At 46.0% G+C, this 17,347-nt stretch overlaps 2 protein-coding genes across 6 annotated transcripts; one reads left to right on the top strand and one right to left on the bottom strand.

Moving 5' to 3' along the window:
* Positions 1-1,784: 1,784 nt before the first annotated feature.
* LOC106966153 (T-cell surface glycoprotein CD3 delta chain) lies at positions 1,785-5,780 on the bottom strand. Of its 2 annotated transcripts, XM_015062233.3 has the most exons (5): positions 5,398-5,716; positions 3,626-3,841; positions 3,017-3,148; positions 2,689-2,732; positions 1,785-2,468 (listed from the first exon to the last, which is right to left on the bottom strand). In XM_015062233.3, the coding sequence occupies exons 1-5, from the start codon at positions 5,450-5,452 to the stop codon at positions 2,403-2,405; spliced, it is 513 nt and encodes a 170-aa protein (XP_014917719.1). In that variant the 5' UTR covers positions 5,453-5,716; the 3' UTR covers positions 1,785-2,402. The 2 variants fall into 2 exon arrangements, with proteins under 2 accessions (XP_014917719.1, XP_014917729.1); XM_015062243.3 differs by lacking the exon at positions 3,017-3,148 and having other exon boundaries at positions 5,398-5,780.
* A 1,192-nt stretch (positions 5,781-6,972) lies between these two features.
* On the top strand, positions 6,973-16,245 carry LOC106966124 (T-cell surface glycoprotein CD3 gamma chain). 4 transcript variants are annotated; one of them, XM_015062215.3, is made up of 7 exons: positions 6,973-7,157; positions 11,566-11,589; positions 12,052-12,279; positions 12,883-13,014; positions 13,878-13,921; positions 14,322-14,401; positions 15,018-16,245. In XM_015062215.3, exons 1-6 carry the CDS (start codon positions 7,103-7,105, stop codon positions 14,385-14,387), a joined length of 549 nt encoding a protein of 182 aa, XP_014917701.1. In that variant the 5' UTR covers positions 6,973-7,102; the 3' UTR covers positions 14,388-14,401; positions 15,018-16,245. The 4 variants fall into 4 exon arrangements, with proteins under 4 accessions (XP_014917701.1, XP_014917693.1, XP_014917707.1 ...); XM_015062207.3 differs by having other exon boundaries at positions 14,825-16,245; XM_015062221.3 differs by having other exon boundaries at positions 14,322-14,405.
* The last annotated feature ends 1,102 nt before the right edge of the window (positions 16,246-17,347 follow it).

Raw genomic sequence — 17,347 nt, 5'->3', positions numbered from 1 at the left:
CTCAGAGCCTGGAGCCTGCCTCACATTCTCCCTCTCTCTCTATCCCTCCCCCGTTCACTCTGTCTCTCTCTCGTTCTCTCTCTCTCTCTCAGAAATAAATGAACATTAAAATTTTTTTTGAAAGGAAATAAAATCAAATGACCACACAATAACTTCTATGGTGACTGGTCATCGTAGCTTTATTTGTAATAGCCCAAACCAGGAAATAACCCAAAAGACTATCAGCAGGTGAATGGATGAACAGGCTGTGGTATAACCGTACACTAGAATACTACTGGATAGTAAAAAGCAGTAAAGATTGATGCACCAAGATGTATGAATTTCAAAATAATTATGCTCAAGTGTAAGAAGCCAGACCAAAAAAGGGTACATGTTACATTATTACACTTCTATATAAATCTCGAAAAACAAAAACTAATCTATAATGACAGAAAGCAGATCAGCGGTTGCCTGGAGGGTGGAGGGATAAGGAGAGAAATAAGGGAGGGATTGCATGCAAAGGGGCACAAGGAAACTGTTCACGTTGTTGGATATGTTCATTACCTGTCTGTGGTGTTGTATCACAAGTGCATACATATGTCAAAACATCAAACTTTACGCTTTAAATACATGCAGGTTTTTCATGTCGGTTTACCTCAGTAAAGCTATTTTTTCAAAGCACCAAAAAGAGAACCAAAGGGACGCAAGTTTCCAGGAGGGCTCAGGTGGAGGGCAGATTTGTCAACCTTGGCTTCACACTGAAATCACCTTAAGCCGTTTTTAAAATCCTGATGCCTTAGCCCAAGATAATCAGAACCTTTGGAGATTCCAAAGTGCAGAGGAGTCCCAAGTGCACCCAATGTTGAGGACTGGAGAGAGGTATAGGGGGATGTAAGAGCATACGAGGAATACAAGTGTGCAGGGCATGGGAAGGGTACAAGCCTTGGTGCTGTAGAAGCCACGGTTAAGTTGCCCAAGGCGGAGGGAGCCCAGTGTGAAAGCAGGGGGCAGGTTTCAGAGGACTACGGTAGTAGGGATAGAAAGGGTAGAAATAAACCGTAACCATGGTCCAAGCATGTGTAAATTACAAGTTCATTCTGTCGCTAACAAAATTAACATCTGCGTATAGCTCGAGAAGATAGTGGGCAGAATCGTACAGATCCCTGGCTGTGTGCTTGTTAATTCTTTCTTCCTTTGGAAACCCTGGTCTGGGGAACCCCCACTCTTATTAAATTGTCCTGAAGTGCTTCCAATTACTCTAACTCAGAGAACAAAAGGGAAGGGTTGCCCTTATGGTGGACAGGAACGAGCATAAGGGCCTCAAAAGAGTCAGTGGCCTCAGCTCTTCCTCTAAACTAGAGACTCTCTGTACTGGAGGTGCTTCAGAATCACCTGGGGGCCACGTTCCGAGAGGGGGGCCCGAGTGTCTATTTCTTTTTTAATTTTTTTTTTTACATTTATTTATTTTTGAAAGACAGAGTGAGACAAAGTGAGAGTGGGGAAGAGGCAGAGAGAGAGGAAGACGCAGGATCGGAAGCAGGCTCCAGGCTCCGAGCTGTCAGCACAGAGCCCGACGCGGGGCTCGAACCGACAGACCATGAGACCATGACCTGAGTCGAAGTCGGACGCTCAACCGACGGAGCCACCCAGGCGCCCCATCGAGCGTCTATACTTTTAATAAATCTCTCAGGCTCCCAAGGTTTCAGAACCACCACTAACCACTAGCTGAAGATGACATGTATTGAAAACATCCCTGGCCCCTGTCCTCTCTCAAATTCCAGCTTTCCAAGTGGTTGAAGAGGAATAACGCATTTGGATTGCTGATGAGCTTCTGATGTTACTTTGTGATGCAGAAGGCAGGGGTGGGACGGGGACAGGTTCTGAGAAGAGGAAGGTGAATGGTATCTTCTATACAGGAGGAAAGAAAGGGTCCTGAGCAGACCTACGTAGAAACCTCCACATCTTGATAAGAAATGGTCTCCTGGGCCCTTGATGTTCCCACCTCCTCTGCTTACGATGTCATGGAAACTTCTGTGTGGCTGAGTCTCTAAACATAGCAGCCCGCCCTCGGCTGTGGTGAGAAAGCCAAGGCCTTTAAGGGGTTGCACTAGGGGGCCGGAGGCAACAAGTAGCCCTGCATCCAGGGAGCCCACCGAGCAGCAAGCACCAGTGGGCCAGGTGGGGGTGGGAGAGTGCCCGTCACACGGTCCGTCTGGGGCAGAGGAATGGAAGCAGTGAAGGAAGGACACAGGTGGCCAGGGAGGGCAAGGGCCCAACTGAGGCAGGACAACTCCCGTGCCTTGCCCGGCAGTCTTGAAAAGTCCAGGCACCTGCTGAGGGAGAGAAGACATTTTTATTGGCTGAACAAGGAAAGGAAGTGCAGTCGATGTAGCTGATACTCCTATAAGCCACCGGTCTCCGGTTCACTTCTTCCGAGGCCAGTTTTCACCAAGATGACTGTACTGAGCATCATTCCGATCTCGCAGGGGCTAGGAGGTGAGAAGGGGGAACAGTGAGGCAGGCAGAGTCAGGATTCTCCCAGAGAGGACCCCAGCAGACCCCAGAGATGGGAGCTCCTGCCTGAGTTTTCCAGCCCCCACATCCCCTGTGATGAGTTCCCCACCAGGACCCTTCATCCATTCACATCCATTCATGTCCCCTCCCGTCCCCCCCACCCCCCATTCATGGCTCCTCCCCCTCAGGGCTCACCTGATAGAGCTGGTCATTTCCCAGGAGAGCTTGAGTGTCAGCGGCTAGAAGAACCAGGGAAAAAGAGTCATCCGGGGCCTAGGAGGATGGGACAGTGAAACCCCACGCACCCTGCAGGACGACCGCAGCTGGTGGCATCCTCAGAAGTCCGCGTGAGCGAGATGGGCACAGGTCTTCCCAGAACCAGGTTTAGGAGTCACTGGGAGATTGCAAGAGCGGCTCCCAGATGAGACACAACCCACTGCCAGCCCCATGCTTCGCAGGGGCACACTCACACCCACGACATAAGCGTGCACACATGCACACACACTTTGTCCCGTCCACTTACCCTTAGAGAGCCTTCCAGTCTCATATCCCGCAAAGCAATAGACCCCCAAAGCGAGGAAAAGAGTGGCGATTATGTCCATGATGATGATGGTGGCTAGGGTGCCTGAGTCCAGTTCCACACAGTTCTGACACACTGAGGGGGAAGGGGAGCCTTCAAGACCAGGGAAGCATCTCTGCCTCCCTAGGGCGGCCCTGGGATCTCTCACACCAAGACCCAAACGTCAGTAAGACCCTTGGAGAAAGGCCTGCTGATGCCCTGGCTACATCCACCTGTGCCCTTTATCCCCAGGAATCCCTGAGAAGAGCCAAGAAGTAATGTCAGCTTTGTAGGAACGTAAACAAGGCGGTAGGCCAAACCTTTCTCCCAACCAAACCTCTACTGCTTGAGTCACAAGCCCCTACTGTTTTGTTTTGTTTTGTTTTGTTTTGTTTTTCCACCAGCTAAGCTCTTTCTCACTCCGAGGGCTCCAAAGCCTGGCTTATACCATTACAAGAGTGAGCCCAGTTTGTTTGGAGAACAGATTGGTCCACTATAGTCCCCTCTGGCTCTGAAGTTCTCATAGCCAGAGGTCCCACCCATTTCAACCCCAAGGGCCCAGAAGGCACATACTTCGATAATATACTTGCGTGTAAGGTATCTTGTCTTGTTCGTCTGGCCTCTTGCACGTATACACTCCTCGTGGGTCCAGGATGCGTTTTCCCAGGTCCAGATTTGTATCGTTGCGAAATAGCGTTCCCATCGTTCCCTCCATCCATATGATGCTGGTGTTACAACTCAGCAACACCTTGTCCTCCAGTTCCTCCACGGATATCTTGTAGGGACTCACTTGGGGGAGGGGGGGAATACCATGATTCAAGTCAGCTGTTTGATCTCCAGCAGATGCCTTATTCTGCTGAGGCTTATACTTAAAAAGGACCACTTTCAGGGCATCTGGGTGGTTCAGCTGGTTGAGCCTTTGATTTTGGCTCAGGTCATGATCGCGCAGTTCGGGAGTTCGAGCCCTGCCTGGCTCTCTGCTGTCCTCACAGAGCCTGCTTCAGACCCTCTGTCCACCGCCCCCGCACCTCCCCCAGTCACACTCTCTCAAAAATACATAAACATTAAAAATAAATAAATAAAAGGAAGTCGGAGGGGAGCGTAGGCTGCGGAAGCACCCGAGAAACATGAAAGGCAGAAGAGGGTTCCTCAGCTGAAGATGTCTACATTTGTTCCCCAACAAAACTTCTAGAATTACAAGGAACAAATAGGGGACAAGGAGAAGTCGACCTGGGCAAGGGGAGAAGCTAGTATGAATTACCAGCCCAGTGATCCAGAAGGAGACCCAGGGCAAATGCCATGTAAAGATTTTTAGGTTTTCTACCCTTGCTTAGGGGGAGGGGAACAGAAAAATAGTTTTATCAAATTCATTCGTGGGGCTCCATACAAGTCAAGTCTTGTAGGGAGTTTAAAGGCGGGAGGCGTATGTACAGCGTCTTTCTAGATCCCCTGAATTGCTTTGACTGAGAGCATGTCCACAGCCCACAGAGGCCCTAGAATCTGTATCTCCAATCCCCGGGGAAAGTGGAATCCAGATTTTTCCCTGAACTTCATATTCAGGTACCCGTTTGAATACAAGAGCATCCTCAAGAAAATCCCCCAAAAGGGCTGTTTCTCATGCCTCTCAAGCAGGCCAGGATGATACATGCGTGTGCACTCGCTCAGGGAGATACAGGCACGTCAGATGCTTCACATCCTACAGTCAGTCGTGTCTCCCACGGGGAACCTGTTTCCAGTGGAAATCCTGGATGTCCCAAAGCGTTAGTCCCAGTTTGCCTGAGGCTGAGACAGTTTCTGGAACAAGGGACTATCGGTTTTAAAACCAGGCAAACAAATGAGTTGATGAGCCTACCACCCTAAATCTGCCCTCCTTCCTGTTCAACCTAAAGCTAACTTTCTCTTTAACTTTCCCCTGAGTGCTGGGTCATGCATGGCTCTTGGTGGTGACAAATGATGGCCAAATGAGTAAGAGCCCTAGACCCCAGAGACCCTCTGCCCTAGAAGGAATAGTGCTCCCTTACCAGCCCAGGCTCAGACCCCTGCAGACCACAGCATTTCCTGCAGAGATCTCTGGCCTAAGGCCTTTAAAAAGACATTCAAGGGCAACATGCATGCCTACCTAGAGTCCGTCAAAGCCAAGAGCCTGTCTCCCAAACCCAAGCCCTGGGCTGTATCCCAACCCTGCTCTCCTGACAGCTCTGCCTTGTGACTTGAAGCTAGCATTGAGAAGGACTTTCAAGTGGAGCTCCCTCCAGGTGGTAACGTCCCTCTCCAAGGGAGGGACGTTCTCCAAGGTCCCTGAGGTCCCTTCCCCAAGATGCCCCCACCACCTGGAGAAGCCTTACCTTGGGAGAGAAGGACAGACAGTATCAGGCCGGCCAGAAAACTGGAGTGTTCCATTTTCCGGCAGAATTCATTCAGCAGACAGCCCCGGGTCTCAGAATGAGCGGCCAGGGTGAGAGAGGATGCCCTCCCCCAACCGACTCACGGGTACCCGGAAAAAGTAAAGGGGTGGGGGAGGAACTAGAAAACGCCTATTTCTCTGCTCTCTGCCGTTGGTGATGGGAAACTGTCAGGGTAGGGGTAGACTGGGGGTGGGGTAGGAAAGAAGCAGGTGTGAATTGCTCTTTCTCCAAGCAGTGAGCTTGGGGATGAGGTGGGAGGGAGAGTAGAGACTATGAAAAAGGTTGCCTAGACCTCCAGGAAGTAAAAGGAGATTTAGAATGTTCTTTCCTGCGTCACTGGTGAAAAACAACAATTGCAGAATTTCTGTCGACAGAATAACTGCATTTACTCACCACCTGAAAACCGCCAGCTCTCAAAACACTGGAGAAAAGCCGTGAGCCCCATCCCATAAGCCATCCCAGAAGGTTCCTCCCACCGCTGGGCTCTCTTGGGACCTTGCCCAAGGTCCTCCTCGAGCAGCCTGGGATACCAGACTAAGTAGCTTCCCACCAGTAGGAGGCTGGGCTTTGGAACCACCACCAACCGCCCCCACCGCCCTCAGCCAGACATTTGAATCCCGGCTCCAATACTGCCTACCCACAGGGCCTGGGCCAGTCAGAGAATTTTTCAGAGCCCAATTCCCTCAGTATCACAATAATGATTTGGACAAAAGGTTTGCATCGTGCCTGACACATCATATTTGCTCAATAAGAAGTAACTATTAAAAACAATATGATTGACCCACAGGCAGAGTGAGCCTCCCCAGGAGACAGGTGGACTCTTTCCCCCTGAGGCCTATGAGGGTCCAAACTCTCTACACTGCCGGAGTTGGACTATAATTTACCCAAGGGCAGAGATAGCGTGGGTTTGGTGGTTCCCTTCTGTATCTCCAATACCTGGCTCATGTCCGGCACGTAACGAGATCTCTGTACGTGTTTGTTGACTCACTGACTGACCTGCTGAGGGAGACGAACCTTAACATCCTGGAAGCTCTGCTCAGGCTCTGGCCCTTGGAAATATATGGCCTGTCCCCTCGCAATTATTCTTCCTATTCTCTTCCAGGTAGGCACTTTGTTGATGATCTTGTCTCAAAAGAGCAGTGAAAAATTCCAGAGCAAGGGCCTGGACTGAGACGGGCTTGTGTTCAGGTCTCCAGCCCTGAGCACGAGTGTTCCCACCTAACTTCCTTAGTTCTGGCAACAGCAGCCAGCAACAAGCAACCGGCTGAGATCCTAGCAACAGGTTGTGGCAGAGATGTTTACCTCTCTCACGAAGTAAGGGGCCCAGGCCATCTCCTACCCAGAACCCAAGGGGTTTTCTTGTGCAAGCTGTCCCTGAAATGGGGATCCAGCACTCTCTCCCTCTTCCTCTTGCCACCTGCCATCCTCCACTCCTTAACAGAAAAGCAAAATACATCTGCACCTGCAGCCCTGCTGAGGCCCCCTTCTGCCCACATTTCAAGTAGAGGGTGGAGGCTCAGATTCATGCTTTCTCACAGGGGCCCCAGCCTGAAGGATGCTGGGCGGAGCCAGACTAGCTGCTCAACAGGTCAGCTGGCTGCTAGGAGTTGCTTAGTGCTTCTGGAGGGACAAGACAGAGACTGGCATGGAGCAGGGGAAGCAGCTGGCTGGCCTCATCCTGGCCGTCACTCTTCTTCAAGGTAAGGGGTTCTGGCAGCCTGGAGGAAGGCTCAGGGGAAGAGATCATCACTAGGGGGGAAACAATATTGGGATCTCTAACCTCAAGCCTACCAGAGCCATCACATTAGAATTCCGAGAAGGAAGGGCAAAAATGAAGCCTCTTACTGTTCTTTGCCAGAGAGAAGCAGTGTCCCTTGAGAGATACGGGGTCCCTGTCTCTTCAGAAGTGAAAACAGAGGACTTTACGGGCTAGAGAGAGGACCCGGATGCCGCCATCTTAGGTCGAATGTAGCCCCAAAGGGCACAGGGCAGGAACCTGAAGAGAAAAAGTATGTGTTTCTTAACGCAGAGCTGGAGTAGGGAGCAGACAGACCGATAAGGCATTTGCTCACTCGGTTGCTCAGCTGGTCAACTGGTCAACAAATATGAGTGAGATCCTATTACATAACAGGCTAGAAGGATATAAGGATGAATAAAAACCTCTGCCCTAGTGAGCTTACAGTCTAACTGGAGGGAGAAGCTTCAGTGTCACCAGATTGAATGTAAGGTGCAGTAAAGGGTGCCTGTATGAATATGCAGTTGGAAATAAACAATAGGAAGTAGATGAACTGGGTCAATGCCTGGAATCTGGACTAGAGATGGTTCTCCACATACCGGGGGGAGGCTAAAACCACAAAAGTTGTTGAAATCACACAAGTACAATGTGAGATCCCCAAAGAAGAGGAGTGAGGATGGAACTGAGAAGATATTAACCTTTAAAGGGTCATTAGAGAAAAACATCTCGAAGAAGAGATAAGAGGATGATCACAGGGCTGGAATAACCAGATGAGTGCAATACCATCGAAAACCAAAGGAGTAGAGAGCTTCCAGAAGGAAAGAATCACCAAGAGTATGAAATATTATAGAAAGGTCTGCTGATAGAATATATTTAAAAGTTTAAATCTGTGGAATTTGGCAAAATAAAGGAGGGCCATGCCTGATTTATAACAGTTTCAGTGGGGTAGTATGAGAGTGGAAACTGAATGGAAACATGTAGAAGATACAGGGCAGGTGATAAAGTGCACCAAACGCAAACCATTCTTTATTTCTTTTTTCAAGAATTTTCAGTTTGTTTCTTTCTTTCTTTATTTGTTTATTTTAATGTTTTTATTTATTTTTGAGACAGAGAGAGACAGAGCATGAGCAGGGGAGGGGCAGAGAGAGAGAGCGGGACACAGGATCTGAAACAGGCTCCAGGCTCTGAGCTGTCAGCACAGAGCCCAATGCAGGGCTCGAACTCACAGACTGTGAGATCATGACCTGAGCTGAAGTTGGATGCTTAACCGACTGAGCCACCCAGGCACCCCCAGACTATTCTTTAAAGATGTTTGGATGAGGAGAGTTTAAGTGGTAGGTAGAAAAGGAAATAGGGTCTAAGATGAACTATTTTTGAGTGTGAGAGAAATTTGAGCACGTTTCTAGGCTGAAGGAAACGATAGTAGACCAAGGTCCTGGAGTTGATGTTGGAAGGATGGAGTCAAGAGTGGGCTCAAGGATGCAGAGAAGACAACCTTACCATCTGAGACGAAGAGAAAGGGAGATGGCTTTAGTCATGGGTAGGCATGTAGATGGAAAGGAAGCCAGAGAAGGTCATTACGGCATCTACATTCTCAGTGAACTAAGTGGAAGGCAATGCCACTTGCTGAAACCAAGCTGGGTGATGGCTGAGCGGGGGACTTGAAGAAGACAAGCCACCAGTGAGCTGTGTGAACTTGGACAATGCCTCCTTTCTGGGGCTGTGTTGGTTCACTAGTCAACCTAGGAAATGTGGCTACATGAGCTCTCAAATCCTAAAAAGGAGTAAGACTCAGAGAAGCAAAATTAAAAGATGTCAGCAATCAGGTGGACCCTCTCTCCTATAAAATCTGAGTTAGAATGAGGGACGTCTTTGTCCCTCCCATGGTGACCAGGTGGTCAGGAAGAAAGGCTAGCAAGAAATCTTCTTAACGGTTTGTCTTGCTTTTCTTTTTTTTTAAATTCAATCATCCAGTCATTCATGCATTCATTCAACAAATGTAAAGCTCTGACCATGTTCCACATACTGTACTAGGTACTATTAGTAATCCGTTCAGTCCTGCTAGAAGTTCTAAAACAGCTGACTCCTTCCAACCGTTTCCATCATACCTTTTTTTCCCATCATACTTCACTTCTGCCCTATCTGTCCCCATCACATGCTCTACATCTAGACGCACTATCTCTCTGTCCTTTTCCAACCCGTGTCTTTGCTCATCTCTTCTTTCTTCCCAGAATGCTCTTCTCTGTCCGGTGAATTCCTAATCATTCTTTGAGGCCCAGCCAAACATCACCTTCTCTGTTAAGGTTTCCCTGTCCCTCACTCTTGGGCAAAATCAATAGCTTCTACCCCCTTTCATATGCACTCATGGAAGTACTAAAGATAATTGACAAATTCTATTCTATTAATTACATACATATTTATTTTTTCTACTTCATTGTAAACCCTTTGGAAGCAGCAAGTTAGTTCTTGTATTACAGTCTTTTTTTTCCACCCTGATTAATCATGCCAGGTACGTAACAGTGCTTAGTTCATGTTTGGATTAAACTCATTTGAGTTGAATTCCCGTGTCAGTGCTCTGTAGTACATCTACCATACAACTCTACTACCCTGAGTTTTGAGACAAATTTGAGGGCTATTGAATACCTACCTCCCCTACGGCATCCAGGGTTTCTACAAAAAAACGGATCACCAAGGCTGAGGATTCTAGAAGTACGTACTTTAAAAAGTCTTTACTTAGTGTAGGGGTGGCTGGGTGGCTCAGTCAGTTAAGGGTCTCTTGATTTCATCTCAGATCATGATCTCACAGTTCGTGGGATTGACTCCCAGGTTGGGCTCCATGCTGTTAGTACGGAGCTTGCTTGGGACCCTCTCTCTCTCTCCCTCTCTCTGCCCCTCCCCTGCTCACACTCTCTCTCACTCTCTCAAAATAAATAAATAAACATTTCTTTAAAAAGGTCTTTAGTTGGTAGGGGCGCCTGAGTGGCTCAGTTGGTTAAGCGTCCAACTTCAGCTCAGGTCATGATCTCGCGGTCCATGAGTTCAAGCCCCGCATCGGGCTCTGTGCTGACAGCTCAGAGCCTGGAGCCTGCTTCAGATTCTGCGTCTCCCTCTCTCTGGCCCTCCCCCAGTCATGCTCTGTCTCTCTCTGTCTCAAAAATAAACAAACATTAAAAAAGAACTTTTTAAAGGGGGGAGCTTTAGTTGATGTAACCCCACGTTTGGCCAGAACTTTAGCTGCTAAAAAAAATAGAGCATTCCAGACTACACAGGCAATACCCTTATGAATATTGCAGTACCGTTCTGACGCTAACCATCCAGAGTTAATATCAGACTCCACAGGTTAAGGGCACACTGTCCCCAACAAGACTGCCCTCATTTTAAATTCCAGGCAAAGTTCAGAGGTTCGCATACCACCTACACTTCTGACACACGGGGTACAAATCTGGAGGATTCCCAGATTTGATAATATGTTAGAACAACGCACGGAACTCGGGAAAGTGCCGCATTTACTATTACAGTTTTAGTATAAAAAAATAAAATCAGGATTTTCCATGAAGAAGCACATAAAGTAAAGTCTGAGAGGGCCCTGAACACAGAGCTTCTGTGCTTTCTCCCTGTGGAATCAGAGTACATCACCCTCCTAATACATTGTGTTGACCAACAAGGAAGTTCCACTGAGGTTTTTGGTTGTTGTTGGTTTGTTGTTGTTTTTTTTTTTAATTTTGTTTATTTGAGACAGAGAGAGTGTGTGAGCATGGGAGAGGGGCAGAGGGAGAGAGAGAGAGTCTCAAGCAGGCTCCCTGCTCGGCACGGAGCCTAACATGAGGCTCAATCTCACGACCCTGGGATCATGACCCAACCTGAAATCAAGAGTCAGACATTCAACTGACTGAGCCACCCAGGTGCCTGTGCACTGAGTTTTTATCGGGGTTTCATGACATAGGTATAATTGATTGAATAATTGGCCATGTGACGGAACTCAGTCTCCAGCCCCCTTCCCTTCCAGGGCTCAAAGTCCTAGATTACATGGTTCTTGACCAGCCCCATCCTGAGTCATCTCATTAGCATAAACTCATATATGGTCCAAAAGCCCACTAAGAATAACAGACAATCCTATCGCTCATGAAATTCCAAGGCTTTAGAAACTCCCTCCCAGGAATCCAGGACAAACACCAGACACATTATTATACAGCACCCTGAATTCAATTTGATGATTTAGGCTACACTTCAATGAAATAAGTATAAATACCATCCACTCCCGTAGATTAGGATCTCTCTCTATCTTGGCCTCAAATGACTATGGAAATGCTACCTCAGGGCATCTGAATGACTCTATGCCCAGCTAATCCGCTCTCTGTCTTCTATCTCTACAGGTACTCTGGCCCAGTCAAAACAAGGTAGGGTGCATGGCTTCTTTCTGTCCTCAAGTCTCATAGAAATATGGTTCCTACCATAGTGGTCCTACAGGAGTGAGTGATGGAAGGGATGGGATGATGAATGATAAATAGCAAATCTCTCGTTGCCTTCCAGATGAGTGGCCAGTCATGAACAGGCAGTTTTCCTATAGCTAAGCGATTCATTCTCTAGTTCTTGGAGTAGAAACAGGACACTAGCAGCTACGGCCTATTCAAAGTGAGACTCATGAACCAACAGCATTAGCATCACCTGGGAGATGCCACATTGCAATCCCTTCCCAGAACTACTAAATGGAACCTGAAATTCTCACTAGATCCCCATGTGATCCATGTGCACATTAAAGTTTGAGAAGCACTGCTGTAATGGTCTGGTCCTGATACCCCAGGGCAGGGAGAATTCCAGAGGAGAGACCCTTAACAGACCATGGCTTTTTCCCTTTTCAGAAATTCCTGTGGTAAGAGTAAACAGCGATCGAGAAGATGGTTCGGTACTTCTGACTTGTGAGTCACCAGACAAAGATGTCAAATGGTTTAAAGATGGGAAGGAAATGAATCCCCACAAAAAGAATAAAAATATACAGAATTTGGGAAGCAGTATCAAGGACCCTCGAGGGATATACTGGTGTCAAGGATCCGAGAACCGCTCAAGAACACTCCAACTGTATTTCAGAAGTATGTAATCCCCTTCGGTTTGTTTGTCGTACAATTAATCAGTACTTGCTGTTCTGGCGGGCTTCCTGCCCCGGGTGGGCGAGTATGGAAATAGACACGAAACTGTTCTGGCTCTCTTAATCTCAGCTTGCCTCTTTTTGAATATAGCAACACAGTTCCCCCAATCTTCTTGGAAAAGCATAACCGGTCCTATAAAGCCTGGTTTGGTTTTGGATGGACCCCCACGGATTGGAGCAGTCGGCTTTTGCTGCTATAAACTGAGTTGGTGTAGCTAGGGAGACAGAGGAGATTATAAGGTGAGCGGCAATCAAATGTAGAAGGCAGTTGACCACGGAGAAGAAGATCTGATCTTCCTTCTATTTCACATAGTTCCTGGTGGTAAGACTACACGGGCTTGCTTCCCCAGGACACCTGGGCCATAGAAGGACATCAAGAAGTATTGCATTCTTAGTGCAGGCGTCCTCCCAGGCAATTCCTTTCCATACCATGCACAGAGGGATCTGCAACCCTAAATATAGGCATTATCACTTGTAGGCAAGAGAAAAAGATTCAGAAGAACCACTTTCACACCCTGAAGGACCTTGTCCCTCCCTTTCCCCACAGTGTGTCAGAACTGCATTGAACTAAGCAGAGCCACCGTATCCGGCTTTGTCTTCGCTGAGATCATCAGCATTTTCTTCCTTGCTGTTGGGGTCTACTTCATTGCTGGACAGGATGGAGTTCGCCAGTCAAGAGGTAAGAAGAAGGTTCTTGAATGAGAGAGGAGGCCACCTAGGACCCTCAGTTTCCTTCCTACTGACACAGACCCAATAGAAGAGACGAGGTAGGCATGCGTTGTGGACGCGCACAGTTGGGTGAAAAGCACACCGCTTTTTCACAGCATGCACGCCTGTCACAAGATCCACCTCCCTCTGATTTTCCTCCGTGTTTTTTTTTTTAAGTTTTTTTTTCAACGTTTTTTATTTATTTTTGGGACAGAGAGAGACAGAGCATGAACGGGGGAGGGGCAGAGAGAGAGGGAGACACAGAATCGGAAACAGGCTCCAGGCTCCGAGCCATCAGCCCAGAGCCCGACGCGGAGCTCGAACTCCGGGACCGCGAGATCGTGACCTGGCTGAAGTCGGACGCTCAACCGACTGCGCCACCGAGGCGCCCCTTTCCTCTGTGTTTTTAAAAAACTCTTCACTGTCGTAAAACCTACATATAGAAAAATGCATGAGTGACAAGCATACAGCTAAACAAAGCAAACACACTCATGAATCCAACACCCAGTTTAAGACCGAGAATGTTACCAACACCCTAGAAGTCCCCTCTGTGGTCAATTCCGGCCTCTCCCTAGCCCTCAAAGTGAGCACTCTCCTGACTTCTAACAGCATTGATTAATTTTGCCTGTTTTCACTCCTTATGTCAGTGGACTCATACAGCAGATACTCGTGTGTGTGTTTCTTTCACTCAAAAACATGCTTGTGAGGTCTATCTGTATTCTCGTATGAAGATGTATTTCACTAATTCTCACTGCTAGCTAGTACTCTAGTGTGTGAATAGAACCCAATTTATTAGCCACTCTACTTTGAGTGTTTTGTTTATTTTTTGTGCAGCTTCGGACAAGCAGACTCTGTTGTCCAATGACCAGCTCTACCAGGTAAGGGAAGGGGGAATGAAAGAGACATTGCTACAATTCGGGGTAAAATTTGGAGGGGGGGGGGCAGGTTATTTGGAGGATACCGTACAGATAAGGAACTACTTAGGGCATACCAGATGATTACATAGTTACCCTTTGAGTAGAACGGATGAAAGAAAAAGAAGGGTTGAGAGAGACTGAGGTCAGGATCTAGTGAGAAAAAGTTGAAGGACACACTGAGAGGGACACACAAAGAAACTGTATACAGAGCCTCCCTTCCCCCTTGTCCTCTCTCCACCCCCTGGACAGGGAAGCACCCACGCCAAAGGCTTGCACGTGAAAAAGCATTCAATAAATATGCATCAAATTAATTCAGAGAGGGGGAGGAAGGATGAGTTTATGACCGTGCTGTCCTTTTTAGCCCCTCAAGGATCGGGAAAATGACCATTACAGCCACCTTCAAGGAAAACAATTGAGGAAAAATTGAACTCAGGACTCAAAGTAGGTGTGTTCTTCTATACCAATTCTAAGAAATTACCTTTCCTTTACCTGCCCTTCCAACTGCTGCCAAGTCTGTCTCCTTTCCCCAACCAGCTCTAAAGCTTAGGGGAGAGTGGGTGACTGACAAATAATTCTCTGTGGTGCGGGACTGCTCTGTGCATTGTAGGGTTTTTAGCAGCATCCCTGGCCTCTATCTGCCAGATGCCAGTGGTGCCCCCAGCCGTAACAATCAAAAATATCTCCACATAGGGACGTCTGGGTGGCTCAGTCGGTTAAGCTTCCAACTCTGTGTTGACAGCTCAGAGCCTGGAGCCCGCTTTGGATTCTGTGTCTCCCCTCTCTTTCTGCCCCTCCCCTGCTCGCTTGCCCTCTCTCTCAAAAATAAATAAACCTTACTTTTTTTTTTTTTTTTTTAATCTCCAGATATTTCAAATGTCTCCTCCAGGGCACAATCACCTTTTGTTAAGAACCACTGACCTCTATTAACTTTCAATCAACCAATCAATGAATCAGAAGTTCTGATTCAATCAAGCAGGAAAAGTGCCTATCAGGAAAACAAGACCCAAGCATTATTTGGTTTTCTGAACCCACCTCAATTTTTCTTTTTTCAATCCAGGTGTCCTCCCTTCTGGATAGGTCTCAGGAACATAGCAATACGTTTTGGAGCACTCCAAGCTGAGAGAATTTCAGCCCTAAATCTAGATTCAAGTTTCCCAAAGGCGACAAATGGAGAAGAAAGGCCATCAGAACAAATTTGGATTTTTCTCAAAATCAAACAAAATTAAAGGAAAATAGTATGTATGGTGTTGCAGGAGCGCCACCTATTGGAAGGTAGTTTTTCTGTAAAAGAAAATTGAAAAGATCTAATAACCCCTTCTATTTGAATATTATTTTTTAAAGTTTTAATTTTTGTTTACTTTTTGTATGTGTCATAATTTACTTGGTTTAAATATGCAATGAAAGGTCTCCCTCCACCTCCATCCCCGGCCATTCAGCTGTCCTCTCCAGAGACAAAACAACATACTAGTTTCATATAAGGTGTTATAAATCAGAGTATTCTAGGCATACACAAGCAAACTCTTAAGTACACGTTATTCTCCCTTTCACTATTTTTCACACCAATGGCATCGTACGATCTACATCTTGCACTTTCACCTAATAAAACCCTAAGATTGATGCAGCTGGGTGGCTCAGTCAGTTGAGCATCTGACTTTTCATCTCAGCTCAGGTTATGATCTCATGGTTCATGAGTTCAAGCCCCACGTTGGGCTCTGTGCTGACAGCGTGAAGCCTGCTTGGGATTCTCTCTCTCTCTCTCTCTCTCTCTCTGCCCCAACCTCTCTCTCTCTCTCTGTCTCTCTCAAAATAGATAAATAAACTTTTTAAAAAAATAACCTTAAGATTATTTCATATCAATAAGTAAAGGAACTTTTTTTTTTAATGCAGCCACATTGTACAGATACGCTATATTTTATTTAACCAATGCTCTACTGATGGACATTTAAGTTGCTTCCAATATTTTGCTCTTACGATGCTGTAATGACTAACATTGTATAAGTGTCATCTAAAAAAAATAATTGTATTGAGGTATAGTTTACATACCATAAAATTCACTCATTTTAAGCAATTGCTCCTGTTCTCCGTGTTAGAGAATTTACTCAATTGTACCATCATCACCAGAAACCAGTTGTAGAACATTTTCATCGCCTTCTTCAGATTCCTTGTGCTGTTTTCAGTCATTCCCTGTTCCCACCCTCAGCCCCAGGCGATGACTATTATCTTTTCTGTCGCATCAGATTTGCCTTTTCTGGACATTTCATATAAATGGAATTATACAAGCTGCTCTGGACATTCTCATGTTAATCTTTGTGTGGGTGTCTTCATTTTTCTCGGGTTGATTCATGGGTGTGAAGAATTGCTAGGTTGTATGGTAAATCTCTGTTTAGCTTTTTAAGAAACTCCCTGTACCATTTTACATGCCCACTAGCAATGGGTGAGGGTTTCTGTTTCTCCACATCCTCACCAATATTTGTTACTATATATTTTTTTAGTATAGCCATTCTCGTAGGTATAAAATGGTATTTACTGGACCTTTAATTTGCATTTCCCTAATGACTAATGATGTTGAACATCTTTTCACATGCTTATTAGCCTTTCTTACATCTTTCGTGAAATGTCTATTCAAATCTTTTTTTTTTTTAGTTTTTTTTTTTTTTTTTTTGTCTCACTGTTGAAAGAGTTCTTATATATTTTGGATACAAGTCTTTTATTACAAGACATTATTTGGAAATACATCTACCAGTCTGCGGCTTGCCTTCTCATTCTCTTCATGGTGACTTTTGAAGCACAAAAAAATTTTAATTTTGATGAAGTCCATTTTATCCATTTTTTTTCTCTTATGGATTGTGCTTTTGGTATCATGTCTAAGAACTCTTTGCCAAACCCAAGATCACAAAGATTTCTTCTATGTCTTCTTTTTACAGTTAAAATTTCCATAGTTTTAGTTGTGACATTTGAACATGCTTAAGACTATTTGTAACAAATACAAATAAATGAAATTTGGATTCTGTAATGTGTTTGCACTTGCAATTTTATTAAATATTGCCAAATTGCACCTAATGGAGGTTGGACCAGTATATACTCCTAATAATAATAATAATGGAGAGTGTCTTTTACTCCATACTTTTTGAGCTTTGCCAATCTGATAAGTTAAATATAGCATCTCAGTGTAGTTTTAATTTACATTCTTCTTATAAAAAATGAGAGCCACGAGTTTTTCCCTCTCATGATATATAGGCTCATATCTTTTTATCTTTTTCTTATTGACTTGCAACAGCTCTTTACATATGTGGGAAACTAGATCTTTTGTCTGTGATATTAGTTGCAAATATTTTTCCAACTTTGGTATTTGTTCTTTGACTTAATGATGATTGGTTTTCTGTGCAC

Source organism: Acinonyx jubatus, chromosome D1 (genome assembly GCF_027475565.1).
Source record: "Acinonyx jubatus isolate Ajub_Pintada_27869175 chromosome D1, VMU_Ajub_asm_v1.0, whole genome shotgun sequence".
Classification (NCBI taxonomy): Eukaryota; Metazoa; Chordata; class Mammalia; order Carnivora; family Felidae; genus Acinonyx; species Acinonyx jubatus.
The sequence above is the reverse complement of the archived record's forward strand: the minus strand, read 5'-3'. Positions and strand labels throughout refer to the sequence as shown.

What these genes read in the sequence shown, in the direction of transcription:
- LOC106966153 (XM_015062233.3), bottom strand. Translation starts at nt 5,452, where the DNA reads ATGGAACACTCCAGTTTTCTGGCCGGCCTGATACTGTCTGTCCTTCTC. An exon ending in CACGCAAGTATATTATCGAA is followed by an intron (nt 3,149 to 3,625) that starts GTATGTGCCTTC and finishes CTTCCCCCTCAG; the next exon opens with TGTGTCAGAACTGTGTGGAA. An exon ending in GACTGGAAGGCTCTCTAAGG is followed by an intron (nt 2,733 to 3,016) that starts GTAAGTGGACGG and finishes TGGTTCTTCTAG; the next exon opens with CCGCTGACACTCAAGCTCTC.
- LOC106966124 (XM_015062215.3), top strand. Translation starts at nt 7,103, where the DNA reads ATGGAGCAGGGGAAGCAGCTGGCTGGCCTCATCCTGGCCGTCACTCTT. An exon ending in TCTGGCCCAGTCAAAACAAG is followed by an intron (nt 11,590 to 12,051) that starts GTAGGGTGCATG and finishes TTCCCTTTTCAG; the next exon opens with AAATTCCTGTGGTAAGAGTA. An exon ending in CCAATGACCAGCTCTACCAG is followed by an intron (nt 13,922 to 14,321) that starts GTAAGGGAAGGG and finishes TGTCCTTTTTAG; the next exon opens with CCCCTCAAGGATCGGGAAAA.